Below are 25,257 nucleotides of genomic sequence, written 5' to 3'. Positions count from 1 at the left end.
CACATAGATACAAGATGCTCTACATAAACAAAGTCTTGTGACAAAAATTGTGATGTGGCACATCACATCTAGTTTGATAGTGTAGACAGAACTTTAAACAAATCTTTGAAAGTGGAGTTGTTTTTTGTCATGAGAACACATTATGACATCTGACAGGATTTGAACCCAGATAAACCATAGCAAACTCAGGTAACTTGTAACATACCAGTAAACTCTGGTAACTTGTAACATACCAGTAAACTCTGGTAACTTGTAACATACCAGTAAACTCTGGTAACTTGTAACATACCAGTGAAAGTAAGTAATAAAGATGTCCACATCCTAATGAGATCAGGGCTTGCAAAGAACACATCTACACATGGCTTATGTGACATCAGGTTGGTCAGGTCACTGATGATTGGCCAATAAGAATGGTTTCTGATCACATGATTTGAACAGGAGACAACTTGGTGAAAGTTCACATTTGTGCCATATTCATCTGTGATAAAAGAAAACCAAACCAAAAGATATAACTCTATAATTTTCTCTTCAACTAGGTGCTGATAAATGGCTCCTCATTTGGGAGTTACTTGTAATGAAAAGTATTTCAATGAAGGAAGTTACTGAATTATTATTAATTATTTTTTGTTATAAATGAACTTGATTAAAACTACAAAATAAACTATTAAAAGTCTGATTTAATTAATCTTCATTTTTCATGTTTTTGGGGGACAATACATCTTTAATAATAGTAGTTGACAAATGAGATGTGCTGCTCTGTTACATACCTTTAATTTTGCAGTCTGTCAGTGAGCTACGTACCATCTCCTGAATTGATAGAATCATGATATGGAACAGTTGACAATTCTTAACGACGTGAGTAGCTAGGATTTCATTACTTAAGACCTGAACACTTATATGAACCACACGATCTGGAATCACTTCTGGAGAACGTACTAAGGACATGCAGATGCGAGAGTAATGCATCACAAATGCATCTGTGAAGGGTTTCTGAAATAGAGATTTTCAGTTATATATTGCCTGTTTTATTTTCCCTGTTCTTTATGGCTTTAAATGACAGAATGTTATAAATGATCTGTGGTTGTATAAAGTACTATATAAGAACATTCTGATTTAAAAATATAAATTAGACATCTTATACAATTACTTTGTATGATCGAGCGTAGTTCCATGAGGCTTGGATATGGAATTAGGGGTGGGATTATACTGAGATTGTATTATGTAAATGAAAGTTTTGTATCTAAATTTTGCCTAAACTAGAAGGTAGGATTATACTCAAGCACAGCCTTACACAAAAACTACTTTGAGATACCTTTATGAAGGGGACACATAGCTGTGAAGCAATATATGTTATGTGTCCCCCTAATAGGGGTTTTAATGTATTTGTATATCTAACTACTTGCTTTATATTCCACATCTGTAAGAAGGCTGAGAAGAAATGTGATGATTTTCTCTGGGAACTCATACTTGACCATCCAAAACATAATCTCTTGAAGAAAACTAGTGTGAACTAATATTTGTGACAATCCCGGGCAATCTAAATTGATGAAAAAAAATGAAATATCAAATTCATGAGTCAAAGTTTGACTGACGTTTTGTACGTTACTTAGTTTCACAGATTCTCTTCCCTTTAAAATTAAATGCAATAATATATTTTATTCTCATTTTTAAACAAGGTTAAAATTATATCTCAAAGATAAGCAATAATATAAGCAATATATGGTACCAATGTCCTTTTATATGAAGTTTTATTTTTTAATGGATTTTAACATTTTTCTAATTTATTGTACCATGAATTTTAACATTTTTTAATCTGAATTTAAAATTTTATGTTTGAATGTCGTTTTATATTGTTTTTAAGAGGGCCTCTTCAAGTCAGCTGTAGTACAGCTACCCTTGAATAAACCAAAGCTGGGTTAATTCTTATACCTTGTAAAATCTCTGGAATTGATGGTGTTGGCAAGGTCAATAAAGCTGCATAATATTCATCAATGGAACTTTCTTTGAACTTCTTTTTATCATCATTTGGCAGTACTGCTAAATCCTCTACGAAAAAAAAATGATGATGAATATCTATTTAATTCATCTAAGCGCTTGGTGGTTATGATGCTTGGCTACCAATTCAAAGGTCTTGAGTTCAAGCCTTTCATGTCAGGATGTTTTTAATGACAATTTACAACTCAACTCCAAAAGGATCTTGTGTATATGTTTATCTAAACAGGATTGCCACCTTTAAGAAGGATATTGAATGAATTTGCTTATGGTATCCTTGGCAATTTGCCTAAATGTATAAACAAAACTAAACATGTATAGGTGGAATGGAATACAGATAACATTTTATAACTGAGAGCAACCACATACAATTAAAAACAAGAAGTGGAATCTGATTGTTCTATTGCCCAAAAAACAGAATCTTTCATCATTCACAATACCTGTACTTGACAGTATTTTGTAGTTCTCAGGATTGCATAGTGATTGACAGATTACATGCTTCATAGCTCCTCCCATTTTGCTGAGATCGTCCAATAGCTGTGACACTTGCGTGTATTGCTCTTTCATTACTTCTGTAAGTTTATAACTGCCGTTTCTTTCTGTAAACAATAATAAATAACAATTTTATAATATTTACAAATGAACTTTTACAAAGACATTCAAAAGAAATGTGATGAACATATATTTCACAATGCACAGACACAAGAATGATGTACCTGGTTGACAAAGTTTTCGTAATCGAAGAACAAAATGGTAGACAATTCTAGGAACAACCAATTCAGCCATGGCAAGCAGATGAGATGGTGGCTTCTGAACAGATCTTTTTCCAGGGACATGATTGCTGCAAAATCTAGAAAAATAGTTTTTAGGATTATGTCACTGAATAAATAAATTGCAAATTTTGTCTGAGCATTCACACCCAACTATTCATTAACTATCGTCAACAGTTGGTTAGGTTATCACACAAAACCATCCTTTAGGATTTTATAAATATAGTTGACTTGCTGTCACAATCCGATGACCTCACAACACACTAACACAGATGTTGATGATCAGATGTCAAAGTCATTATCAATCCTCAATTGATGCTATTTTGACCAATCACATTACTCGTATTTATTTATGCTATGAAATATTACTTGTCTCTTCATATAATCTTTTCCTATGAATGGAGACAGTTTGGCCTATATTATAGGCCTAGTTAGAATATATATTAATTATTATATAGGATTCTGCGTACCCAGTATGTCGCATGGCATGAACATCTCCACAATCACAAGCTCCTCCCGCATGACTACGGAACATATTGAAGTCATGACCAGTGTGATCACTATTGTGAAAACAATCTGAGCATATGGACATACAAGGGGTTACTCCACAAGTTCTACATCTGTAGGCCACAAAGTTTGCAGTCCACACCAGGCCGCATCTTGACGCATCGTCGTACTTCAGTACCTCGCTCTTGAAATCATAGAACTCATTTCCTGCAGCCACTAAATACCGATACCAAACAACACAATCCGTATCGTCATTTGTGTCTAGCAGACGATGTAAAAGAAGATTAACATGTTTTTTAGCTAATTGAAGGGATACTTTTAATTTTTTGTCGATGTGAATTGCTGCAAACTTAGGCCCTAGTTTGGCAATTCCGTCCACTTCGTCGTCGATCGCCTCCGCCATATTTGTTGTTTTTATTTTCATAATGAGCGCCACCAACGACGACTCAAACTGACTAAAGTTACAAATTAAAGCCTCTGTCTGCACTATCAAACTTTATGTGATAAAAAAAATGTGATATGCCCATATATGGACATGATGACATCGTATCACTATCATATTTGGGCACATCACCACAATATTTGGGAACATCACACTTTTTTTTGTCAAACTGGTTTGATAGTACAGTATATACAGAGCTTTATAAACCAGTGATAAAGTACAGTTCAACCCGACCGTTAATTAGCCTGACCACCTTCCGTAAGCACTTTGAAAAGCCCGTTTGTTCTTCCTATCTAATTAGTGTATTTGGTATCTGTAAAGATATATAAAACAAAAAACATTTAATATGTATATTATTATAAAACATAATTCAGTATAAATTATTCAATAAACACATATGGGCAAAACTATCCATTTAAATTCAATATCCATAGACAATAAGTGATTTTTGCCGTAGGACAATTACAATATTCAAATTTCAACTATCCAGATGCAACTTCAACATTTTAGGTGGGGTTTTCTACTTAAAAAACTAAGGCCTAGCTCCAATTTCGAGGTTGGTATGATCGGCATCATTAATGTTCTATATTTGATCTCATCAGTCCTCATAACCCCAAGAACAGAGACAAACTATCTGTTTAAAACACATTTAAACTTGTATTCATAACATATTAATACAATGCAATACGACTGGTCTTAGAATAGAGGAAGAAAAGTTTCCCTAATGGTACAATAAGGCATGGGGTACAGGCCTATACCATTGAACAACATCGACAACCGTATTTCGCGCAAAAACTATTTCGTAAAAACTATTTATAAAACTTTATAAGAGTTTGACTGGCTGTCTGACTGGCTTATAATATAAAATGGTATTAATCCATTTACCAAGATAGGCCTACTTCTTCGTTCCAATGTGTATTAAAATTAAATTCCTCTAAATTCCTCTATCAACAATGCAAATATATTTTCTTCTGATTATTTCAAATTGTTGTTCCTTTGATTGATTGGATTGGTGTTTTCAGATACTACTACTCGATTCGTGACCAAAATAGTTGACAGACGGAACCTCATCAAATTGATTCATTTAATCTTTCAGATAAACAATTCAATTAGACAAACAGGAGTGATGTATTCGGTGTAATCAGTCTTTATTTATGAAATGGGCGTAAATAACGAGAAATTGCATATTGTTGTTTGATAAACAAAAACTGGCGTCGTAGGCCCAGGGAAGAGTGTAGTTTATTAACTCTTCCCTGGTAGGCCTAAATAAACATATAATAGTAATTGATTAAGAAATAGGCTTACTCATCATTCGATATCTACATAGTCCACGAAATTACCTTTAAAGATAATGAGGAAAGTGTAAATTATTATTTTAAAAATGAATCATTGTGCAAACAAATAATTTCTGATATATAGTAAGTTGAACAAGATTTTCTCCACATTGTCGACGGAACTAGGCCAACAAAACTATATTCAGCGGCAGCTTAGTGTAGCCTATACTCACCGTTTAAACAATTTCAACCTCTACAAAACTACCGAATAATTCTGTGAAGAACACTGGTGATCTGCCTGAAAAATAGTGAGTTTGTTTACTGATATAACATTTAAATGTTTTTAAATAACAGTTATTTACTTTGACCAAAAATTGAACGAAAAAATTATTTACCTGAAAATATTTCTATAGGCCTTTAATGCAAAACATAGTCAAATTGGCCAGTAAAGAGATTTTTAGTTGGATTTAACCGTTGTCTTTTAAGTGAAAACATGATTATACCCTCCTCCATTTTTCTACGAAAGTATCCATTATTAGAACTAAAAAATGGCCTATTCAAATCTTATTTTACAAATCTTAATTTTTCATGTTTTTGAGGGACAATATCATCTTTAAAAGTTGCGATTATAAATTATTCAGTTTTTTCCTGTTTTCTGTTTTAAGCAATGACAGTGTAGTATGTTCATAATCATAGTTTTACACTACCTTTTAGATCACTCTTCTAATTAAATGATAGCTATGTAGTATCATCACGTAAATTATAAAGTTTGCATTTTTAAATAAATTTTAATTATCTGTGGAGATTTTTTTTTATATATTTTATGCGATATTAATATTTTTGTTGACATGTTATTTATACGCAATTTTGGTAAACCTGGTCTGTGTTTGTATTTATATTTTTGGAAATAAAGAGAATAATAATGATACAATAAAGAACGAGAAGCTATCTTCTTAAAGGCCCATTCACACGATAACGATCGACGACTGAGACAAATATGCATTTTTCATACATAAAACAAAAGAAATATAAAAACTTTTCATTCTAGAACTATAGAACAACCATCTATGCTTCCTTTGATGAAAATGATATTTTTATACGTCTAATCAAATGACGTCATTTAGTCTTTAGTAAGAGCAATAATATCGTGACAATACAACGATTTTCTAATTTCTTTTGTTTTATGTAATAAATGCATACGATACGACAAATACATATAGGAGTATGTTTACAATTAAATTGATTTCGCATTAATGTTTTTTGTTTTCTATTAAGTTAATAGAATCATGGCGGCTCTAGCAGCATCAGGAGCAACAGCAGCAGGCGCACTAAAAGCAGCCTACAACATTGGGATGAAGGCTCTTGATGACATATCAGAATACTATTACGAAAATGAAGCCATGATTGCGTGGTGGAACGACTGGAAGTCAAGAGATCAGAGGGCTCGTATTGAGAAGACGTACAATCATGGAAGATTCTCGAGAGAAAGGCGAACCTTAATTTTTCCCAATGGAAGATGGTACTGCTGCTTTACACAGCAAGGTCTGCTCTCAAAGAATCAGCCTTTAGATAGATAACTGATTCCCAGTTGTTAAATAGTACGGTCTATTGAACGACATGTGACCCACTTGCAGTACCAGACCTAATACATTTTTGTTATCAAAATGAATTTAATTAACTGCTCACTTTTAGTTTAGAAATAGGTGATAATTAAAACAGGTGGTGGCTTTTATGCAAATATTGACTGTAATTTAAACGATACCGATCGTGAATGATTGTAGGCTTTTCAATTGCAAGAATTTTGACGTTAAACGACAATTTATAATTATTTACAATGAATTCAACACTTGAAATAATGGTAAATATGAATATGTAACACAAATGATATTGATAAACTAACAGCAAAATGATAGAGTAATGTCCTCATCATAATCAGTTTTGCTTTGTGATTGTTTTTTTATTTTTGATTACAACCATCATTGAAATTAGTTGGTATTTTGGTACTTATATATAATTATGTTGATGTGTTTTTCTAAAATAAATAAATATATTTAATAAAATTGATTATTACACAACCATGAATATTAGGATCAGTTAAGTTGTTTGTTGTTCCATCACAAATCAATGCAACCTATTTATGAAATAAAAGATATTGATTGTAATGAATCATTAATTGCTGTTAATATATTATTTTTGATTGTGATAGATAATCTCTCTTTTCATAATTGGTATAATTAAATTGATTATTATTGGATAATAAAAGATAAGCGGATTGTCTATTGAGGTTAATATTCATGAGTTGATATCCAACGTGTAAAATTACCTACTAAAACTAAAATCCTAGACCCAAACAGAATATGAAAAACTAGACATAAAAAAGTTACTTTGTAAATAAAATAGTTTATTTATGTCTGTATAATATACATCTGTAGATAATAATCTGATCGTCATCCCATCAACTTAAGTAGAAAAATACATTTTAAGTATAAAACATGATTTTAAGAACAACATCTCTGGTACCTCTGATACATTACAGTACACAATTGTGTTTTCACAATCATCGTTGAAATATTAAAATAATTATTAAGTACAGTATATAAACCATAATAGTTTCATAGGTATTATTATCAAGCGAACTTTGACCTTTCTAAGCATACCACAAACAATAAACAAATACTACAGAATGGTATTTACTAAAGCTTGGTTCCTATTAAATTGTGAGCAAGGGCTTATCTGTATCAAAAGTGTATTGACCAATCAGGAGGGAGCAACGGCCATTCATAAAATGTAACCAACTAGATAATAGTACATAATACACCAAATATTCCATTCTAACTAAACACTATCCTACTGACAATGTCCCCAATCATACCCTATTCAACCAAATTGGTATCATTTACTATTCAACCCATTATACTCTAACCAATTCTACCAATCTCTTTTCCCCCAATCATACCCTATTCAACCAAATTGGCATCACTTACTATTCAACCCAATTCTACTAACCTCTTTTCCCAAATCATACCCTATTCAACCAAATTGGCATCACTTACTATTCAACCCAATTCTACTAACCTCTTTTCCCCAATCATACCCTATTCAACCGAATTGGCATCACTTACTATTCAAACCAATTCTACCAACCTCTTTTTCCCCAATCATAACCTATTCAACCGAATTGGCATCACTTACTATTCAACCCAATTCTACTAACCTCTTTTCCCAAATCATACCCTATTCAACCAAATTGGCATCACTTACTATTCAACCCATTATACTCTACCCAATTCTACCAACCTCTTTTCCCCAATCAACCCATATCATATCAACCCATATCATATCAACCCATATCATATCATATCAACCCATATCATATCAACCCATATCATATCAACCCATATCATATCATATCATATCAACCCATATCATATCAACCCATATCATATCAACCCATATCATATCAACCCATATCATATCAACCCATATCATATCAACCCATATCATATCAACCCATATCATATCAACCCATATCATATCATATCATATCAACCCATATCATATCAACCCATATCATATCAACCCATATCATATCAACCCATATCATATCAACCCATATCATATCAACCCATATCATATCAACCCATATCATATCAACCCATATCATATCAACCCATATCATATCAACCCATATCATATCATATCATATCATATCAACCCATATCATATCAACCCATATCATATCAACCCATATCATATCAACCCATATCATATCAACCCATATCATATCATATCATATCAACCCATATCATATCAACCCATATCATATCAACCCATATCATATCAACCCATATCATATCAACCCATATCATATCAACCCATATCATATCAACCCATATCATATCAACCCATATCATATCAACCCATATCATATCAACCCATATCATATCATATCATATCATATCAACCCATATCATATCATATCATATCAACCCATATCATATCATATCATATCATATCATATCAACCCATATCATATCAACCCATATCATATCATATCATATCAACCCATATCATATCATATCATATCATATCAACCCATATCATATCATATATCATATCATATCAACCCATATCATATCAACCCATATCATATCATATCATATCATATCAACCCATATCATATCATATCATATCAACCCATATCATATCAACCCATATCATATCATATCATATCAACCCATATCATATCATATCATATCAACCCATATCATATCATATCATATCATATCAACCCATATCATATCAACCCATATCATATCAACCCATATCATATCAACCCATATCATATCAACCCATATCATATCATATCATATCATATCATATCATATCATATCATATCATTTTATTAAGTAAAACAAAGTTGAACTAGAAAGAGCAGGAGCAGCTCATTTTTTTTTTCTATTAACTATAAAAAAACAAACATAAAATATCTAAAAAAATATATAAATATGGTGTAATTTTAAAAAAATACTATAAAAATGTTAAAATATGATATGTAAATTGCAATGCAAAATTGCATTACAGATATAGGTACGGTACCTTAATCTTAAGTATGTACTTAACCTTTGGATAAAATAGTTAATATGGTGTTTGCATATGAAACCATTTGGCATGCTGGTGGGCAAGTCCAGCTTTAAATTATGTTAAAATTTGTTTTTTAACCCTTAAAAATAGTAGGGCTAGAAAACAATTTTATCTTTTTTTTAAAATTTGGTAATAAATTGAGGGATATATTTAATTATAAATTGCATCCATATATAAAACTGCATATTGAGTAATTTTTTCTGCAATGTCACCAATAACGTACCTCACACTTTACTTAAGTTCTATCTACAGTTTTTACTTAAAATTGATAATTAAATTGAAACTGTCAAAATGGTTATAATTTGGCATTATATTTTCCCTGATATTTTTTAGCATTTACCTTGTTATAAAAGTTTTGGTAAATTATTTGTAAAATATAGAATTATGCTACTTCTTTGCGAAAAAACTTGTTTATTTTAAAATGTCTTTTTGAATTTGTTGCTTCTCTATAAATGAAAACAGACTTTATTTATAATAAATTGTATATACATAATATACATTTAAACACACTGTATAATGAATTGAATATTTACATTTTGATATATATACAAGCCACAATGAATAAATTATAAAAAATACACTGTGACATGTCCAAGACCCTTGTTTGTCACAACCCATAAGTGGCCGGGTAAACAAACTTAAGTGTAAGGTCTTAAGACCCTAGTTTGTCACATGTTTTACCCAATAAGTGGCATTTAAATTTATAATTAGGCAAGAGATTAATATTGATCTTCTTCCTCTTTCCACTGCTTTTTGAATAACTTAAGTGTAAGGTCTGAAGACCCTAGTCTGGCTCACATATTTTCTAGCAAACAATTTCAGAATAGCTTAAAACACACTAATGTACTAAACTTGATAGAAATGGTTATAACCCTAATACCTTTGTTACTGTGTTAAAAACAAAACCAGTTCGTTTAAAAAGAATACTAATTTAATTCTAAAATCTATCTTAAAGGATATTTATATTTTAAGCATCTTCACACCCAGGCGTTTCCATTTCGACCTCCTCTTTAATATCTAACGTTGAGGGCGACACCCAATGACCGTTGCTAGCGTTGAATATGCACTTGTATATAAAAGCAGCAAGGACACTACCACATACCGGTGCGACAATATATACCTACAAAATAAAGGCAGTAAGTTACGTAGAGAATTTGAATGTAAGATACACTATATACTACAGTATTACTAGTATCAAAGCATAGTGATAACAGTGATACCACAAACAACTGATGTGCCCAAATATTGTAGTGATATGCCCAAATATGGTAGTAATATGACATCATCATGTCCATATATGGGCACATCACATTTTGTTGTCACATAAACTTTGATAGTGTAGACAGAGCTTAGCAAAGACTGTGATGGTGGTGTGGGAACCATGCTTCAATGCAGAAGTAAATTAAATCATGAAGCTATCAAAAAGTTGGTTTAAGATAAGAAAATATTTGTTAACAAATTTAAGCTATTTTAAAAGTTTCTCCCATACTTACCCAAATGTTCTGGAAATCACCAAGGAAAATATTTATCATTTGTTAAAAAATTTTATATTTTATCTAGATATTTCAAAATTTCCTCTCATACTTACCCAAATGTTCTTGAAATCACCAAGGAATACTAATGGTCCCAGAATCCTAATTGGATTCATACTTGCTCCAGTAAATTTAAACTAAAATTTAAAAAAATCAAGTTTAGACAAAGTTACTTGCACATTTTCAGAGAAAACTGAAAACTAAGGAGACTAAAGCAGCCATTTCATTTAAAGTTCAACTGTATTTAACCATGGAAACTCAAACATTTCAACACAATGTCTTAAGCTCTGTCTACACTATCAAACTAGTTTGATGAAAAAAAGGGTGTTGTGGCCAAATATGGTAGTGATATGCTTATATATGGTAGTGATATGACATCATCATGTCCATATATGGGCACATCACATTTTTTTTGTCACATAAAGTTTGATAGTGTAGACAAGGCTTTACTTTTTAAATTTAGATAATGTTTAAGATTTATTATATTTATATTAATGTTTTTTTTATTCCCAAAAATGAAATGAAAAATGAAAGAGAATTAGGTAGTTAATTTGACAAGCCGGAATATTGGCAAGTCAAGACTACTTACGCCCCATAACGTGTTTAGAAGGAAGGCAAGACCGACAGACACAGCTGCTGATGGCCGATGACCCAACAGATTAGAATCCTCAGTTGCCGCAACAAATGTAAACATTAAGATGAACGTCATTATCAATTCTAACGCAAACCCTTGAAAATTGTTGATAATACCGAGTTGAAGATCATTCATTGCTACGTTTGTTTGAACCAAGTCTGGAAGGCACCTATAAAGAAATACCAACACATATTTGTTATAAAGAATAATATTAAAGAGGAAGGTAATTGAGAGTTTTTAAAAAGGAGGGTCACAGTTGATCAAGATTTTGTAGTATTAGTTTGAACCAAGTTGGCAAGACACCTGTACAGAAATACCAACACATAATCTTTGTATGACGACGAAGGTAATTGATGAGTTTTTAAAAGGAGGGTCAAAATTGATCAATATTTTGCAGACTAACAAATAACATATTATTTACCTGATAAATACTCACTTTCAAGCTCATGGCCATTTTCGTATTTTTTAATTGAAATAGAATTAAAAGTTTTCTTATAATTGGTTTTTAAGAACATAAGGAAGTTGTGAGAACCCTCGTCACCACATTGGTTATAGGCATTGCTATTGTATGGTTCAATGAACTAAATGGTGCACTATGGACCTATTATCTATAAGTATAGGTACATGGATGCACTATGGTTTAGACTCTATTCAAGCAAAAATGCTTGATGATGTATCTTGTGTATATGTTTGTCTTGTGAACAGGATTGCCACCTTTAGGAAGGATAGTGAATGAATTCGCTTATGTTATCCTTGGCAATTTGCTATATAAAACAACACAAAAACAAAGCAGAGATATTATATTGATTGAAGCTTACCCCTTCAGAAGAGCTGTTCCAGTAAGAGCTCCCACACCCTGTGCTACGATGTACACAACACCAGTTAACAGACTTATCCTCCTAGCTGTTACCATGCCGATACTTACAGCAGGATTCATATGTGCTCCACTTATCCTCTCAAAACAATGCATTAATGTTACAACTAAAAAAAAAATATTATTCAAAATTATTATTTAAATATACATTTTTGAAACATTAATTAAGAACAGGATAGCCTTGAACATATTTGTATTTATACTGCTATATTTCCCCTTTTTGGAAAAACAAAATTGGATCGAAAGGAAAGTTACACTGAATTTAACTGAAAAAAAACCCCATCTATATAAGAACAAGTATTTTGTCTTTTTATAAGTAAAATAATTATTTTCCCCCAGCTTTGTGAATATTCCACAAAATGACCTATTTAAAGTGTGATTTTACTAATATCTTTACTTTCCATGTTTTAAATTTTTGTTTTCAATTTAATCACGTGGCAAATATTTACCACAAGAAAACTGATAACAAAGCTGAACACATAATATGTTTACCAAAATACTGTACACTGTTCATTCCTCTAAGGCTAAGGCTTCCTTTTGGTTAATCTATAGCTTGTCTGATGGCATGATAATATGTACTTTAAACATGAACCATACAATGGCTAACCCCTAATCTATTCAACATTGAATTATTCAATACACACAGCCTTTTCCGGGGAAACTTGTTATATTGTTAAAGCTACTGTGCATTATGTACTGAATAATGGTTATGATGAAAAGTTTTTTTGTCTTTTGTCAACATGTTTTGTTGTATGGAACTAAAAATTTACCAAACCTGGTACCACGTTATACACCTTCCATTCTTTACAAAACTGTATGAACAGCTAAAATCAACTATAAGGAATTACCAGACTGTCCGTAGGCACCTATCGCCTTATTTGGCGCGTTATTTTATCGTTTAAAATAACCTAAATAGTACAATAACTTTATAATTTTATCTTTAAGATATCCTTCTAAAAATCTAACTGACAATGGATAATATTTTAATATCAAATCTAAAACGACCGGAGAAGAAACAGATTTCCAAACATTTAATGACAATGAAAATATTAAATCAAGTGTTAAAATTTAAACAATAGATTCTATAAGAGACAAATGGAGCGGAAAGACGTGAAAGCTGACGACTGGTATTCTATTCAGCGGTTTGACAATAAGGAAACTATGAACACACAATATAACCTACAATTTACAAGTTGGATTCATTATGATGAACCAATTAAAGTTTATTCTTTCTGTTTTCAGCAATGAAATACTTTACCAAATCAAAAACAATCAAACAAATGTAAGGCTATTAGATCAATTGCTATAGTGTTCAGTATTAGGCAGGAATCTTTTTGTACAAAGTACGTTCTGATGTTGAATTAAGTCTATCACAAAATGTTGAGTGATTTGTTTTTGATTATAAAAAGGACCCTTAAACTTCATTTAATTTTGTATTAAAGGGAAATGGATTAATATATATCCATTAAAGGTAATGGATATATATTTCAGTATTAGGCAGTAATCTTTTTGTAAAAGTACGTTTTGATGTTGAATTAAGTCACAAACTTTTGAGTGATTTTGGTTTTTTATTATAAAAAGGACTCTAAAACTTGATTTAATTTTGTATAAAAGGGTAATGGATAAATATTTAAATGGTAAGGTCTGTTGGCAAGCTTCAACGACGGGTCAAAACAAAATAAACTCTACGATTTACAATTTTGTAATTCTGAGCCGAGAGATCTCTAAGGACTGTGAGAGAGTTTAAACATTGCAATAAATGTATCAAATTTAGCTCCATCCTGTTTTTATAGAAGTTTCCTATTAATTAATATGATCTGCCTGGATGTGATACATTTATAATTTGATCTGTTGTTTTTTGTTTCATGCCTCAAAATGTCTTGAAGTCTAAAATCAAAAAGAATGGCAGGATTGAAAAATATGAGTGTGCACTATTATTGTAAAGGGATGTATGGTTTTAATTAATATAAGGAGTATTGTCTTAAGTTTTTAATTAACATGTTGTGAAGTTTGTGATGGTAAAAACATGCTAAAGACAAGTCACCTTAAGTAACCTTGGTTAAGCACTTACTTATAATTAACAAAAGAAGGTGGAATTAAATGAAAGTGCTTGTTTGAAAATAAAGCAGCCACTTTGAAACCACAAACTCAATTATATTATCAATTGAACTTTTATCTCCCTACTCAATCAATTAAACACATCAATTTCATATTTTTATGCATAAAAATTGATTTAATGAAATAAAAAAGTTAAGATAACCAATAAGATAAGATTTATAAAGCATAGCTCAAGAAACGGCAACCCAATTAACATCATATTAAATATCAAGAATCTTATTTTTAGTGTTCAAAAGCATATTAAAGTCTTATGCATTTCAATTTGATCCAATGAAATAAAAACATTAAAAAAAACACATTCAACCCAATTAACACCTTATTAAATATTGAATTTCATTTTTTTCTTAGCAATATTTCAGCAGCAGTAGCAACATGGTACAAATAGTGCAGTGTTTAGCACCTATCAAGCTTTTTTTTTTTTTATCTTTTATGGGTCTCTCCCATCTTTATTCATTCAATCTTTATTCATTCAATAATGTATATACAAAATTCATTATTATATAATATAATAAAATACTATCATAGAAGAAGTTGTTAATATAAGACAGCACACATTCAAACAATCTTTTTATAGTACTGTATATAAATATTGCACATACATTAAAGTAAACTTTATAATATTATATCTTATGAATATTGTTTCAAAAAGAACATTAATTTTTTTTATTTATACAATTTTTCAGGTAAGTAATACGTTTCATTATTTTTATACATAATTGTTGTTTATAGCCTATCAAGCTTAAACCAAAAACAATCAACTATTGTAATTGTTTAAAAAGCTTTCATTTTAAAACAGTATTGGTCATATCAGAGTAAATTTACACAATTAAACTTCGCCAGAATTTATAAAATCTGAAGATCTAAATGTCTTCTCATTAATATAGAAGAAAAAGACATTTCTTGATATTTTATTGATTTTATTTAAGTCTCACAATTAATTTGAAATATTAGAAGCAGCTGCAAGTTTATTTGATTTTAGGATTTCTCCAAGGGAACAATAAACATACAAAACCCACAATTCATTTCAATGCATTCTACTTGAGTAAATTAAGTTAAGAATCTCAATATAGTTTTCATACAATAAAAGTCATTTTCTATCAAACACCTTGAACCTTTATTTCTAACGGCTCAAAATTATCCCAACATTTTGGATGTTTTTAGAAAAGTTAAATATACTGTACTGTATTCTAAAATAAAATTCATTATTCACTAAAAATTGTGAAAAAACTGAAAGTCTGTATATAATAAAGAAAGGTAATTAAAACAAAAAGTGTATTAGGGCGTGTTACAGTGAAACATTCTTTAAAGATTAAAGATTCTATTTTGGTTGACTCTCTCTTGTACATCTTTACTACACATCAGCAACACACAAAGTCTGACCACAATTCTATTTTGGTGGGCTCTCTCTTGTACATCTTTACTACACATCAGCAACACACAAAGTCTGACCACAATTTGATTGAATTGCTGAACACTATTTTATACAAAGTTTGCTCTATTCTATATGCATAAGCCAACATGTGACTTCGTGATTGAAGGTTTTATCATCCATTCAAGACAAGGTGAGGAGGTTTTATAATCAATTCAAGGCCAGGTGAGGTGCTCAAGTGGTGGAGAGGAATCACTCTAACAAAAAACTTTGATGTAAAATCTAATGAAAATAAAATGCAGATGCCCATATAGTCTGAATAGTAAATTTGCTTGTTTTTTTAGTATTTTAATGCAGAAAACAATATTTTAAAATCCACTTATCATTGTAACCAGGGAGAAAATGTGAAATGTTAGGGGGGGGGGGGGGTAAAAGAATAATACAGGGGTCTTAGGGGTAGTACCACTAACTACATTTACCAAGTTGGCCTCATATTTACTGTACAATAGGACACAGGGGTATAGTGTACCAACTGGGTTGATTGTAGCAGTAGAGCAAACAGTAATTGAATGGGTCAAGTCTACTGATCTTTGTAATTTAAATATAATGGAATCTCTACAGTAGGAGTGGAGTACAGTAGCTGGAGACAAGGATACTCAGCAATACACTACTGTAAACTATAAACATAAACACACTCTAACTTTGCAAATGTAATTTCTAAAGCTCTGTGTACAATATAAAACTTTATGTGACAACAAAATGTGATGTGGCCAGATATGATTATGATGATGTCATATCACTACCATATTTGGGCATACCACTATCATATTTGAGCATATGACACTTTTTTGTCAAACTAGTTTGATAGTGTAGACAGAGCTTAACAATAATGTTGTAGAACAGGTATAGGTAGGTGTAGTCATGAAATCAGTTAAGAGAGCAATAATCCATTTTTATAGTTTGTGGCCGATTTAGAGAATTTAAAAATATGTTTCATTTTTTTGGGAATTATGATAGTGAAAGTGGCTTATGGTGTTCCCTGGTGGTACAAAATGTTTTACATGGATGGTATGTTTTACATGGTACACATGGTGTTTTACATGGATGGTATGTTTTACATGGTACAAGAGTGTTTTACATGGATGGTATGTTTTACATGGTACACAGTGTGTTTTACATGGATGGTATGTTTTACATGGTACACAGTGTGTTTTTACATGGATGGTATGTTTTACATGGTATACAGTGTGTTTTACATGGATGGTATGTTTTACATGGTACACAGTGTGTTTTTACATGGTAACTGTACTGTATGCGTTTCTCATGGTATATTTCACATACAGTATATGTTTAATTATTAAAGTCAACAGGTGAAGATTCAGCAGGTCTCAACAAGTTTTATATCACAGGAAATTTGGGATTTATAAGTATTTTATGGTTATTGTTCTGAAACTGGAATACAAATACAAAGTAGGTTATTAACCTTCAATGTATTCTTTATTATTATCAGGCAGCCATCTTTAATGTTTGCCTACAAACAGTGCTCCTGTTGTAAAGCTATGTCTACACTATCAAACTAGTTATACAAAGTGTGATATAATGTCTAAATTTTGTAGTGCTTTCTGCAAAATTAGTAGGTCAACAGTTTCTACTTGTTAAAAATTCGCAACCAACCAATCTGAGCTCAGGAAATGATTCGCACTCGTGTGAATCAAAAAGCTCAGCAAACCCCCGATGAAAATCGCAGCTATTAGCAAATTTTTCTTTGTGGAAACATTGGATTCATGCGTGACAAACCTCCTATAAACCATAAGCCAATACTCACACAGATAAGTGTATCGTAGAATACAATAGGCTACATTAATGCATGTTTTTAATGAATGATGTGTTCTTTAGCCAATTTTGGCCAAACACATACCAAATTCTCATTTTACATGTCATACATTTAAGTTGCATGCAGGTTAAAAAATAAATGTTATTAAATACTGTAGCGTTCCCAATCCTTTCTAAAATGTTGTTTCATAAAGTTTGAAAAGTTTATTACTAATTACTGAGAATATATTTTAAGTTTTATCGCCAAAGAGAAAGAATAAGTATATAGACCATTGTGCTAAAATAACCAAACCCAATATAATATAGCCCAGAACAAGTAGGCATACTGTACATGATACAAAATTAAAATTATTTTATTAGTAATATTATTTTTAAAGCAATTGCAAAACAATAAAATCAAGAACGAGTAAAATAAGTAGTACTAGCTGTAGAAGTGTACTTAACGGCGGATGGCTTCCTACAAACATCTAAGCCGAATGTCCCATTTATTATGGTAGTAACAAACGGTGCTAGGCATAGCCGTCCAGGCCTAGAATAAACAAATACAAGGGCCGTTTACCTGCCATTCCGAGCGTTAGGCTTGTTTTCATAATATCGGTGTCTGACTGATCCCCACTAGGCGTGGCGACTCCGACGATTAAAATGAACAGAAACGTACATAAAAACTCAGCGATTAAACGTCTAAATAAATCTACAGTAAAAACGCAAGATTTTGCGGATTTAACACTTGAATTTGACTCTGCATCGTGGGTACTTCGCCTCCTACCCGCCATAGTCACGACCGACAAAACTTCGCTTTGCTTTTTGATTGAGTTGTTGTTGAGTAAGTAAGTACTTACTTTACTACTTGTTGGTGTTTGTTTTCAAAAGTATAGAGGGCGGGCAGCAATTTTTTACTGTCCATAGAGACAATGATTGATTGAAGTCGAACTTGTTCAGAATAAAATGTCACGTCACAAACATAAAAAAAAAACTAAATTAAATATAGTTATTAAAAATAAACAAAAAATAACATGACATTCGCGTTATTAGCAGGACGCTCTGCCGATTGAGCTAACCGGCCGGTTGGATACAATGATGTCACATTTCTATGATTCCTGGTTAAACATACTCTATGACTAAAAAGACGACAAAAATACATTACTGACCAATATGGGGCTCGAACCCATGACATTCGCGTTATTAGCACGACGCTCTGCCGACTGAGCTAACCGGCCGGTTGGTAACATTGATGTCACATTTCTATGATTCCTGGTTAAACATATTCTATGACTGAAAAGACGACAAAAATACATTACTGGCCGATATGGGGCTCGAACCCATGACATTCGCGTTATTAGCACGACGCTCTGCCGACTGAGCTAACCGGCCGGTTGGTTACATTAATGTCACATTTCTATAATTCCTGGTTAAACATACTCTATGACTGAAAAGACGACAAAAATACATTACTGGACGATATGGGGCTCGAATCCATGACATTCGCGTTATTAACACGACGCTCTACCGACTGAGCTAAGCGGCCGGTTGGATACATTGATGTCACATTTCTATGATTCCTGGTTAAAAATACTCTATGGCTGAAAAGACGACAAAAATACATTACTGGCCGATATGGGACTCGAACCCATGACAATCGCGTTATTAGCACGACGCTCTGCAGACTGAGCTAACCGGCCGGTTGGATAGATTGATGTCACATTTCTATGATTCCTGGTTAAAAATACTGTATGACTAAAAAGACGACAAAAATACATTACTGGCCGATATGGGGCTCGAACCCATGACAATCGCGTTATTAGCACGACGCTCTGCAGACTGAGCTAACCGGCCGGTTGGATACATTTGATGTCACATTTCTATGATTCCTGGTTAAAAATACTGTATGACTAAAAAGACGACAAAAATACATTACTGGCCGATATGGGGCTCGAATCCATGACATTCGCGTTATTAGCACGACGCTCTGCCGACTGAGCTAACCGGCCGGTTGGATACAATGATGTCACATTTCTATGATTCCTGGTTAAACATACTGTATGACTGAAAAGACGACAAAAATACATTACTAGCCGATATGGGGCTCGAACCCATGACATTCGCGTTATTAGCACGACGCTCTGCCGACTGAGCTAACCGGCCGGTTGGATACAATGATGTCACATTTCTATGATTCCTGGTTAAACATCTGTATGACTGAAAAGACGACAAAAATACATTACTGGCCGATATGGGGCTCGAACCCATGACATTCGCGTTATTAGCACGACGCTCTGCCGACTGAGCTAACCGGCCGGTTGGATACAATGATGTCACATTTCTATGATTCCTGGTTAAACATCTGTATGACTGAAAAGACGACAAAAATACATTACTGGCCGATATGGGGCTCGAACCCATGACATTCGCGTTATTAGCACGACGCTCTGCCGACTGAGCTAACCGGCCGGTTGGATACATTGATGTCACATTTCTATGATTCCTGGTTAAAAATACCGTATGACTGAAAAGACGACAAAAATACATTACTGGCCGATATGGGGCTCGAACCCATGACATTCGCGTTATTAGCACGACGCTCTGCCGACTGAGCTAACCGGCCGGTTGGATACATTGATGTCACATTTGTATGATTTCTGGTTAAACATACTGTATGACTGAAAAGACGACAAAAATACATTACTGGCCGATATGGGGCTCGAACCCATGACATTCGCGTTATTAGCACGACGCTCTGCCGACTGAGCTAAACGGCCGGTTGGATACAATGACGTCACATTTCTATGATTCCTGGTTAAACATACTCTATGACTGAAAAGACGACAAAAATACATTACTGACCGATATGGGGCTCGCACCCATGACATTCGCGTTATTAGCACGACGCTCTGCCGACTGAGCTAACCGGCCGGTTTGGATACAATGATGTCACATTTCTATGATTCCTGGTTAAACATACTGTATGACTGAAAAGACGACAAAAATACATTACTGGCCGATATGGGGCTCGAACCCATGACATTCGCGTTATTAGCACGACGCTCTGCCGACTGAGCTAACCGGCCGGTCGGATAGAATGATGTCACATTTCTATGATTCCTGGTTAAACTTACTCTATGACAAAAAAGACGACAAAAATACATTACTGGCCGATATGGGGCTCGAACCCATGACATTCGCGTTATTAGCACGACGCTCTGCCGACTGAGCTAACCGGCCGGTTTGATACATTGATGTCACATGTCTATGATTTCTGGTTAAAAATACTGTATGACTAAAAAGACGACAAAAATACATTACTGACCGATATGGGGCTCGAACCCATGACATTCGCGTTATTAGCACGACGCTCTGCCGACTGAGCTAACCGGCCGGTTGGTAACATTGATGTCACATTTCTATGATTCCTGGTTAAACATATTCTATGACTGAAAAGACGACAAAAATACATTACTGGCCGATATGGGGCTCGAACCCATGACATTCGCGTTATTAGCACGACGCTCTGCCGACTGAGCTAACCGGCCGGTTGGTTACATTGATGTCACATTTCTATAATTCCTGGTTAAACATACTCTATGACTGAAAAGACGACAAAAATACATTACTGGACGATATGGGGCTCGAATCCATGACATTCGCGTTATTAACACGACGCTCTACCGACTGAGCTAACCGGCCGGTTGGATACAATGACGTCACATTTCTATGATTCCTGGTTAAAAATACTCTATGGCTGAAAAGACGACAAAAATACATTACTGGCCGATATGGGACTCGAACCCATGACAATCGCGTTATTAGCACGACGCTCTGCAGACTGAGCTAACCGGCCGGTTGGATACATTGATGTCACATTTCTATGATTCCTGGTTAAAAATACTGTATGACTAAAAAGACGACAAAAATACATTACTGGCCGATATGGGGCTCGAACCCATGACAATCGCGTTATTAGCACGACGCTCTGCAGACTGAGCTAACCGGCCGGTTGGATACATTTGATGTCACATTTCTATGATTCCTGGTTAAAAATACTGTATGACTAAAAAGACGACAAAAATACATTACTGGCCGATATGGGGCTCGAATCCATGACATTCGCGTTATTAGCACGACGCTCTGCCGACTGAGCTAACCGGCCGGTTGGATACAATGATGTCACATTTCTATGATTCCTGGTTAAACATATTCTATGACTGAAAAGACGACAAAAATACATTACTGGCCGATATGGGGCTCGAACCCATGACATTCGCGTTATTAGCACGACGCTCTGCCGACTGAGCTAACCGGCCGGTTGGATACAATGACGTCACATTTCTATGATTTCTGGTTAAACATCTGTATGACTGAAAAGACGACAAAAATACATTACTGGCCGATATGGGGCTCGAACCCATGACATTCGCGTTATTAGCACGACGCTCTGCCGACTGAGCTAACCGGCCGGTTGGATACAATGACGTCACATTTCTATGATTCCTGGTTAAACATCTGTATGACTGAAAAGACGACAAAAATACATTACTGGCCGATATGGGGCTCGAACCCATGACATTCGCGTTATTAGCACGACGCTCTGCCGACTGAGCTAACCGGCCGGTTGGATACAATGATGTCACATTTCTATGATTCCTGGTTAAAAATACTGTATGACTGAAAAGACGACAAAAATACATTACTGGCCGATATGGGGCTCGAACCCATGACATTCGCGTTATTAGCACGACGCTCTGCCGACTGAGCTAACCGGCCGGTTGGATACATTGATGTCACATTTCTATGATTCCTGGTTAAAAATACTGTATGACTGAAAAGACGACAAAAATACATTACTGGCCGATATGGGGCTCGAACCCATGACATTCGCGTTATTAGCACGACGCTCTGCCGACTGAGCTAACCGGCCGGTTGGATACATTGATGTCACATTTCTATGATTTCTGGTTAAACATACTGTATGACTGAAAAGACGACAAAAATACATTACTGGCCGATATGGGGCTCGAACCCATGACATTCGCGTTATTAGCACGACGCTCTGCCGACTGAGCTAAACGGCCGGTTGGATACAATGACGTCACATTTCTATGATTCCTGGTTAAACATACTCTATGACTGAAAAGACGACAAAAATACATTACTGGCCGATATGGGGCTCGAACCCATGACATTCGCGTTATTAGCACGACGCTCTGCCGACTGAGCTAACCGGCCGGTTGGTTACATTGGTGTCACATTTCTATGATTCCTGGTTAAAAATACTGTATGACTGAAAAGACGACAAAAATAAAGTAATGGCCGATATGGGGCTCGAACCCATGACATTCGCGTTATTAGCACGACGCTCTGCAGACTGAGCTAACCGGCCGGTTGGATACATTTGATGTCACATTTCTATGATTCCTGGTTAAAAATACTGTATGACTAAAAAGACGACAAAAATACATTACTGGCCGATATGGGGCTCGAATCCATGACATTCGCGTTATTAGCACGACGCTCTGCCGACTGAGCTAACCGGCCGGTTGGTAACATTGATGTCACATTTCTATGATTCCTGGTTAAACATACTCTATGACTGAAAAGACGACAAAAATACATTACTGGCCGATATGGGGCTCGAACCCATGACATTCGCGTTATTAGCACGACGCTCTGCCGACTGAGCTAAACGGCCGGTTGGATACAATGACGTCACATTTCTATGATTCCTGGTTAAACATACTCTATGACTGAAAAGACGACAAAAATACATTACTGGCCGATATGGGGCTCGAACCCATGACATTCGCGTTATTAGCACGACGCTCTGCCGACTGAGCTAACCGGCCGGTTGGTTACATTGGTGTCACATTTCTATGATTCCTGGTTAAAAATACTGTATGACTGAAAAGACGACAAAAATAAAGTAATGGCCGATATGGGGCTCGAACCCATGACATTCGCGTTATTAGCACGACGCTCTGCCGACTGAGCTAACCGGCCGGTTGGATACATTGATGTCACATTTCTATGATTTCTGGTTAAACATACTGTATGACGGAAAAGACGACAAAAATACATTACTGGCCGATATGGGGCTCGAACCCATGACATTCGCGTTATTAGCACGACGCTCTGCCGACTGAGCTAACCGGCCGGTTGGATACAATGATGTCACATTTCTATGATTCCTGGTTAAACATACTCTATGACTGAAAAGACGACAAAAATACATTACTGGCCGATATGGGGCTCGAACCCATGACATTCGCGTTTTTAGCACGACGCTCTGCCGACTGAGCTAAGCGGCCGGTTGGATACATTGATGTCACATTTCTATGATTCCTGGTTAAAAATACTGTATGACTGAAAAGACGACAAAAATACATTACTGGCCGATATGGGGCTCGAACCCATGACATTCGCGTTATTAGCACGACGCTCTGCCGACTGAGCTAAACGGCCGGTTGGATACAATGACGTCACATTTCTATGATTCCTGGTTAAACATACTCTATGACTGAAAAGACGACAAAAATACATTACTGGCCGATATGGGGCTCGAACCCATGACATTCGCGTTATTAGCACGACGCTCTGCCGACTGAGCTAACCGGCCGGTTGGATACAATGATGTCACATTTCTATGATTCCTGGTTAAACATACTCTATGACTGAAAAGACGACAAAAATACATTACTGGCCGATATGGGGCTCGAACCCATGACATTCGCGTTATTAGCACGACGCTCTGCCGACTGAGCTAACCGGCCGGTTGGTTACATTGATGTCACATTTCTATGATTCCTGGTTAAAAATACTGTATGACTGAAAAGACGACAAAAATAAAGTAATGGCCGATATGGGGCCGGCTCGAACCCATGACATTCGCGTTATTAGCACGACGCTCTGCCGACTGAGCTAACCGGCCGGTTGGATACAATGATGTCACATTTCTATGATTCCTGGTTAAACATACTCTATGACTGAAAAGACGACAAAAATACATTACTGGCCGATATGGGGCTCGAACCCATGACATTCGCGTTATTAGCACGACGCTCTGCCGACTGAGCTAACCGGCCGGTTGGATACAATGACGTCACATTTCTATGATTCCTGGTTAAACATACTCTATGACTGAAAAGACGACAAAAATACATTACTGGCCGATATGGGGCTCGAACCCATGACATTCGCGTTATTAGCACGACGCTCTGCCGACTGAGCTAACCGGCCGGTTGCATACAATGATGTCACATTTCTATGATTCCTGGTTA

At 34.6% G+C, this 25,257-nt stretch overlaps 3 protein-coding genes and 39 non-coding genes across 42 annotated transcripts in view; all 42 read right to left on the bottom strand.

Moving 5' to 3' along the window:
- The window catches only part of LOC144841269 (E3 ubiquitin-protein ligase UBR3-like), a 45,925-nt gene extending 44,897 nt beyond the window's left edge, over positions 1–1,028 (bottom strand). Inside the window, exons 1-2 of the mRNA XM_078697531.1 lie at positions 768–1,028; positions 290–478 (exon numbers count right to left, since the gene is read on the bottom strand). Coding sequence (XP_078553657.1) covers positions 290–478; positions 768–966 — 388 coding nt within the window. The 5' untranslated portion in view covers positions 967–1,028. The remainder of the gene's footprint in view (positions 1–289; positions 479–767) is intronic.
- A 363-nt stretch (positions 1,029–1,391) lies between these two features.
- LOC144841267 (E3 ubiquitin-protein ligase ubr3-like) lies at positions 1,392–3,672 on the bottom strand. The gene is made up of 5 exons (XM_078697530.1): positions 3,233–3,672; positions 2,709–2,842; positions 2,433–2,591; positions 1,930–2,046; positions 1,392–1,537 (listed from the first exon to the last, which is right to left on the bottom strand). The coding sequence occupies exons 1-5, from the start codon at positions 3,670–3,672 to the stop codon at positions 1,392–1,394; spliced, it is 996 nt and encodes a 331-aa protein (XP_078553656.1).
- A 5,700-nt stretch (positions 3,673–9,372) lies between these two features.
- LOC144839892 (aquaporin AQPAn.G-like) lies at positions 9,373–18,801 on the bottom strand. The gene is made up of 5 exons (XM_078695472.1): positions 18,549–18,801; positions 12,614–12,776; positions 11,751–11,964; positions 11,218–11,298; positions 9,373–10,749 (listed from the first exon to the last, which is right to left on the bottom strand). Exons 1-5 carry the CDS (start codon positions 18,760–18,762, stop codon positions 10,597–10,599), a joined length of 825 nt encoding a protein of 274 aa, XP_078551598.1. The 5' UTR covers positions 18,763–18,801; the 3' UTR covers positions 9,373–10,596.
- A 332-nt stretch (positions 18,802–19,133) lies between these two features.
- Positions 19,134–19,206, bottom strand: Trnai-aau (transfer RNA isoleucine (anticodon AAU)). The gene has a single exon. It is a non-coding gene; the product is annotated as a tRNA-Ile (tRNA).
- Positions 19,207–19,287: 81 nt separating this feature from the next.
- Positions 19,288–19,360, bottom strand: Trnai-aau (transfer RNA isoleucine (anticodon AAU)). Its single transcript has one exon. It is a non-coding gene; the product is annotated as a tRNA-Ile (tRNA).
- A 235-nt stretch (positions 19,361–19,595) lies between these two features.
- Positions 19,596–19,668, bottom strand: Trnai-aau (transfer RNA isoleucine (anticodon AAU)). Its single transcript has one exon. It is a non-coding gene; the product is annotated as a tRNA-Ile (tRNA).
- Positions 19,669–19,749: 81 nt separating this feature from the next.
- Trnai-aau (transfer RNA isoleucine (anticodon AAU)) lies at positions 19,750–19,822 on the bottom strand. Its single transcript has one exon. It is a non-coding gene; the product is annotated as a tRNA-Ile (tRNA).
- Positions 19,823–19,904: 82 nt separating this feature from the next.
- On the bottom strand, positions 19,905–19,977 carry Trnai-aau (transfer RNA isoleucine (anticodon AAU)). Its single transcript has one exon. It is a non-coding gene; the product is annotated as a tRNA-Ile (tRNA).
- An 81-nt stretch (positions 19,978–20,058) lies between these two features.
- On the bottom strand, positions 20,059–20,131 carry Trnai-aau (transfer RNA isoleucine (anticodon AAU)). The gene has a single exon. It is a non-coding gene; the product is annotated as a tRNA-Ile (tRNA).
- An 80-nt stretch (positions 20,132–20,211) lies between these two features.
- On the bottom strand, positions 20,212–20,284 carry Trnai-aau (transfer RNA isoleucine (anticodon AAU)). The gene has a single exon. It is a non-coding gene; the product is annotated as a tRNA-Ile (tRNA).
- Positions 20,285–20,364: 80 nt separating this feature from the next.
- On the bottom strand, positions 20,365–20,437 carry Trnai-aau (transfer RNA isoleucine (anticodon AAU)). Its single transcript has one exon. It is a non-coding gene; the product is annotated as a tRNA-Ile (tRNA).
- An 81-nt stretch (positions 20,438–20,518) lies between these two features.
- Trnai-aau (transfer RNA isoleucine (anticodon AAU)) lies at positions 20,519–20,591 on the bottom strand. Its single transcript has one exon. It is a non-coding gene; the product is annotated as a tRNA-Ile (tRNA).
- An 81-nt stretch (positions 20,592–20,672) lies between these two features.
- On the bottom strand, positions 20,673–20,745 carry Trnai-aau (transfer RNA isoleucine (anticodon AAU)). Its single transcript has one exon. It is a non-coding gene; the product is annotated as a tRNA-Ile (tRNA).
- Positions 20,746–20,826: 81 nt separating this feature from the next.
- Positions 20,827–20,899, bottom strand: Trnai-aau (transfer RNA isoleucine (anticodon AAU)). The gene has a single exon. It is a non-coding gene; the product is annotated as a tRNA-Ile (tRNA).
- Positions 20,900–20,981: 82 nt separating this feature from the next.
- Trnai-aau (transfer RNA isoleucine (anticodon AAU)) lies at positions 20,982–21,054 on the bottom strand. The gene has a single exon. It is a non-coding gene; the product is annotated as a tRNA-Ile (tRNA).
- An 81-nt stretch (positions 21,055–21,135) lies between these two features.
- On the bottom strand, positions 21,136–21,208 carry Trnai-aau (transfer RNA isoleucine (anticodon AAU)). Its single transcript has one exon. It is a non-coding gene; the product is annotated as a tRNA-Ile (tRNA).
- An 81-nt stretch (positions 21,209–21,289) lies between these two features.
- Trnai-aau (transfer RNA isoleucine (anticodon AAU)) lies at positions 21,290–21,362 on the bottom strand. Its single transcript has one exon. It is a non-coding gene; the product is annotated as a tRNA-Ile (tRNA).
- Positions 21,363–21,443: 81 nt separating this feature from the next.
- Trnai-aau (transfer RNA isoleucine (anticodon AAU)) lies at positions 21,444–21,516 on the bottom strand. The gene has a single exon. It is a non-coding gene; the product is annotated as a tRNA-Ile (tRNA).
- An 81-nt stretch (positions 21,517–21,597) lies between these two features.
- Trnai-aau (transfer RNA isoleucine (anticodon AAU)) lies at positions 21,598–21,670 on the bottom strand. Its single transcript has one exon. It is a non-coding gene; the product is annotated as a tRNA-Ile (tRNA).
- Positions 21,671–21,751: 81 nt separating this feature from the next.
- Positions 21,752–21,824, bottom strand: Trnai-aau (transfer RNA isoleucine (anticodon AAU)). Its single transcript has one exon. It is a non-coding gene; the product is annotated as a tRNA-Ile (tRNA).
- Positions 21,825–21,905: 81 nt separating this feature from the next.
- On the bottom strand, positions 21,906–21,978 carry Trnai-aau (transfer RNA isoleucine (anticodon AAU)). The gene has a single exon. It is a non-coding gene; the product is annotated as a tRNA-Ile (tRNA).
- Positions 21,979–22,060: 82 nt separating this feature from the next.
- Positions 22,061–22,133, bottom strand: Trnai-aau (transfer RNA isoleucine (anticodon AAU)). The gene has a single exon. It is a non-coding gene; the product is annotated as a tRNA-Ile (tRNA).
- An 81-nt stretch (positions 22,134–22,214) lies between these two features.
- Positions 22,215–22,287, bottom strand: Trnai-aau (transfer RNA isoleucine (anticodon AAU)). The gene has a single exon. It is a non-coding gene; the product is annotated as a tRNA-Ile (tRNA).
- An 80-nt stretch (positions 22,288–22,367) lies between these two features.
- On the bottom strand, positions 22,368–22,440 carry Trnai-aau (transfer RNA isoleucine (anticodon AAU)). The gene has a single exon. It is a non-coding gene; the product is annotated as a tRNA-Ile (tRNA).
- Positions 22,441–22,520: 80 nt separating this feature from the next.
- On the bottom strand, positions 22,521–22,593 carry Trnai-aau (transfer RNA isoleucine (anticodon AAU)). The gene has a single exon. It is a non-coding gene; the product is annotated as a tRNA-Ile (tRNA).
- An 81-nt stretch (positions 22,594–22,674) lies between these two features.
- Positions 22,675–22,747, bottom strand: Trnai-aau (transfer RNA isoleucine (anticodon AAU)). The gene has a single exon. It is a non-coding gene; the product is annotated as a tRNA-Ile (tRNA).
- Positions 22,748–22,828: 81 nt separating this feature from the next.
- On the bottom strand, positions 22,829–22,901 carry Trnai-aau (transfer RNA isoleucine (anticodon AAU)). Its single transcript has one exon. It is a non-coding gene; the product is annotated as a tRNA-Ile (tRNA).
- An 81-nt stretch (positions 22,902–22,982) lies between these two features.
- Trnai-aau (transfer RNA isoleucine (anticodon AAU)) lies at positions 22,983–23,055 on the bottom strand. Its single transcript has one exon. It is a non-coding gene; the product is annotated as a tRNA-Ile (tRNA).
- Positions 23,056–23,136: 81 nt separating this feature from the next.
- On the bottom strand, positions 23,137–23,209 carry Trnai-aau (transfer RNA isoleucine (anticodon AAU)). The gene has a single exon. It is a non-coding gene; the product is annotated as a tRNA-Ile (tRNA).
- An 81-nt stretch (positions 23,210–23,290) lies between these two features.
- On the bottom strand, positions 23,291–23,363 carry Trnai-aau (transfer RNA isoleucine (anticodon AAU)). The gene has a single exon. It is a non-coding gene; the product is annotated as a tRNA-Ile (tRNA).
- An 82-nt stretch (positions 23,364–23,445) lies between these two features.
- Positions 23,446–23,518, bottom strand: Trnai-aau (transfer RNA isoleucine (anticodon AAU)). Its single transcript has one exon. It is a non-coding gene; the product is annotated as a tRNA-Ile (tRNA).
- Positions 23,519–23,599: 81 nt separating this feature from the next.
- Positions 23,600–23,672, bottom strand: Trnai-aau (transfer RNA isoleucine (anticodon AAU)). The gene has a single exon. It is a non-coding gene; the product is annotated as a tRNA-Ile (tRNA).
- Positions 23,673–23,753: 81 nt separating this feature from the next.
- Trnai-aau (transfer RNA isoleucine (anticodon AAU)) lies at positions 23,754–23,826 on the bottom strand. The gene has a single exon. It is a non-coding gene; the product is annotated as a tRNA-Ile (tRNA).
- Positions 23,827–23,907: 81 nt separating this feature from the next.
- Trnai-aau (transfer RNA isoleucine (anticodon AAU)) lies at positions 23,908–23,980 on the bottom strand. Its single transcript has one exon. It is a non-coding gene; the product is annotated as a tRNA-Ile (tRNA).
- Positions 23,981–24,061: 81 nt separating this feature from the next.
- Trnai-aau (transfer RNA isoleucine (anticodon AAU)) lies at positions 24,062–24,134 on the bottom strand. The gene has a single exon. It is a non-coding gene; the product is annotated as a tRNA-Ile (tRNA).
- An 81-nt stretch (positions 24,135–24,215) lies between these two features.
- Positions 24,216–24,288, bottom strand: Trnaf-aaa (transfer RNA phenylalanine (anticodon AAA)). The gene has a single exon. It is a non-coding gene; the product is annotated as a tRNA-Phe (tRNA).
- Positions 24,289–24,369: 81 nt separating this feature from the next.
- On the bottom strand, positions 24,370–24,442 carry Trnai-aau (transfer RNA isoleucine (anticodon AAU)). The gene has a single exon. It is a non-coding gene; the product is annotated as a tRNA-Ile (tRNA).
- An 81-nt stretch (positions 24,443–24,523) lies between these two features.
- Positions 24,524–24,596, bottom strand: Trnai-aau (transfer RNA isoleucine (anticodon AAU)). Its single transcript has one exon. It is a non-coding gene; the product is annotated as a tRNA-Ile (tRNA).
- Positions 24,597–24,677: 81 nt separating this feature from the next.
- Positions 24,678–24,750, bottom strand: Trnai-aau (transfer RNA isoleucine (anticodon AAU)). Its single transcript has one exon. It is a non-coding gene; the product is annotated as a tRNA-Ile (tRNA).
- An 81-nt stretch (positions 24,751–24,831) lies between these two features.
- On the bottom strand, positions 24,832–24,908 carry Trnai-aau (transfer RNA isoleucine (anticodon AAU)). Its single transcript has one exon. It is a non-coding gene; the product is annotated as a tRNA-Ile (tRNA).
- An 81-nt stretch (positions 24,909–24,989) lies between these two features.
- Positions 24,990–25,062, bottom strand: Trnai-aau (transfer RNA isoleucine (anticodon AAU)). The gene has a single exon. It is a non-coding gene; the product is annotated as a tRNA-Ile (tRNA).
- An 81-nt stretch (positions 25,063–25,143) lies between these two features.
- Positions 25,144–25,216, bottom strand: Trnai-aau (transfer RNA isoleucine (anticodon AAU)). The gene has a single exon. It is a non-coding gene; the product is annotated as a tRNA-Ile (tRNA).
- Between the last annotated feature and the right edge of the window lie 41 nt (positions 25,217–25,257).

Source organism: Antedon bifida, chromosome 4 (assembly GCF_963402885.1).
Source record: "Antedon bifida chromosome 4, ecAntBifi1.1, whole genome shotgun sequence".
NCBI classification, from domain to species: Eukaryota; Metazoa; Echinodermata; class Crinoidea; order Comatulida; family Antedonidae; genus Antedon; species Antedon bifida.
This window is presented reverse-complemented; position numbering and strand designations above follow the sequence as displayed.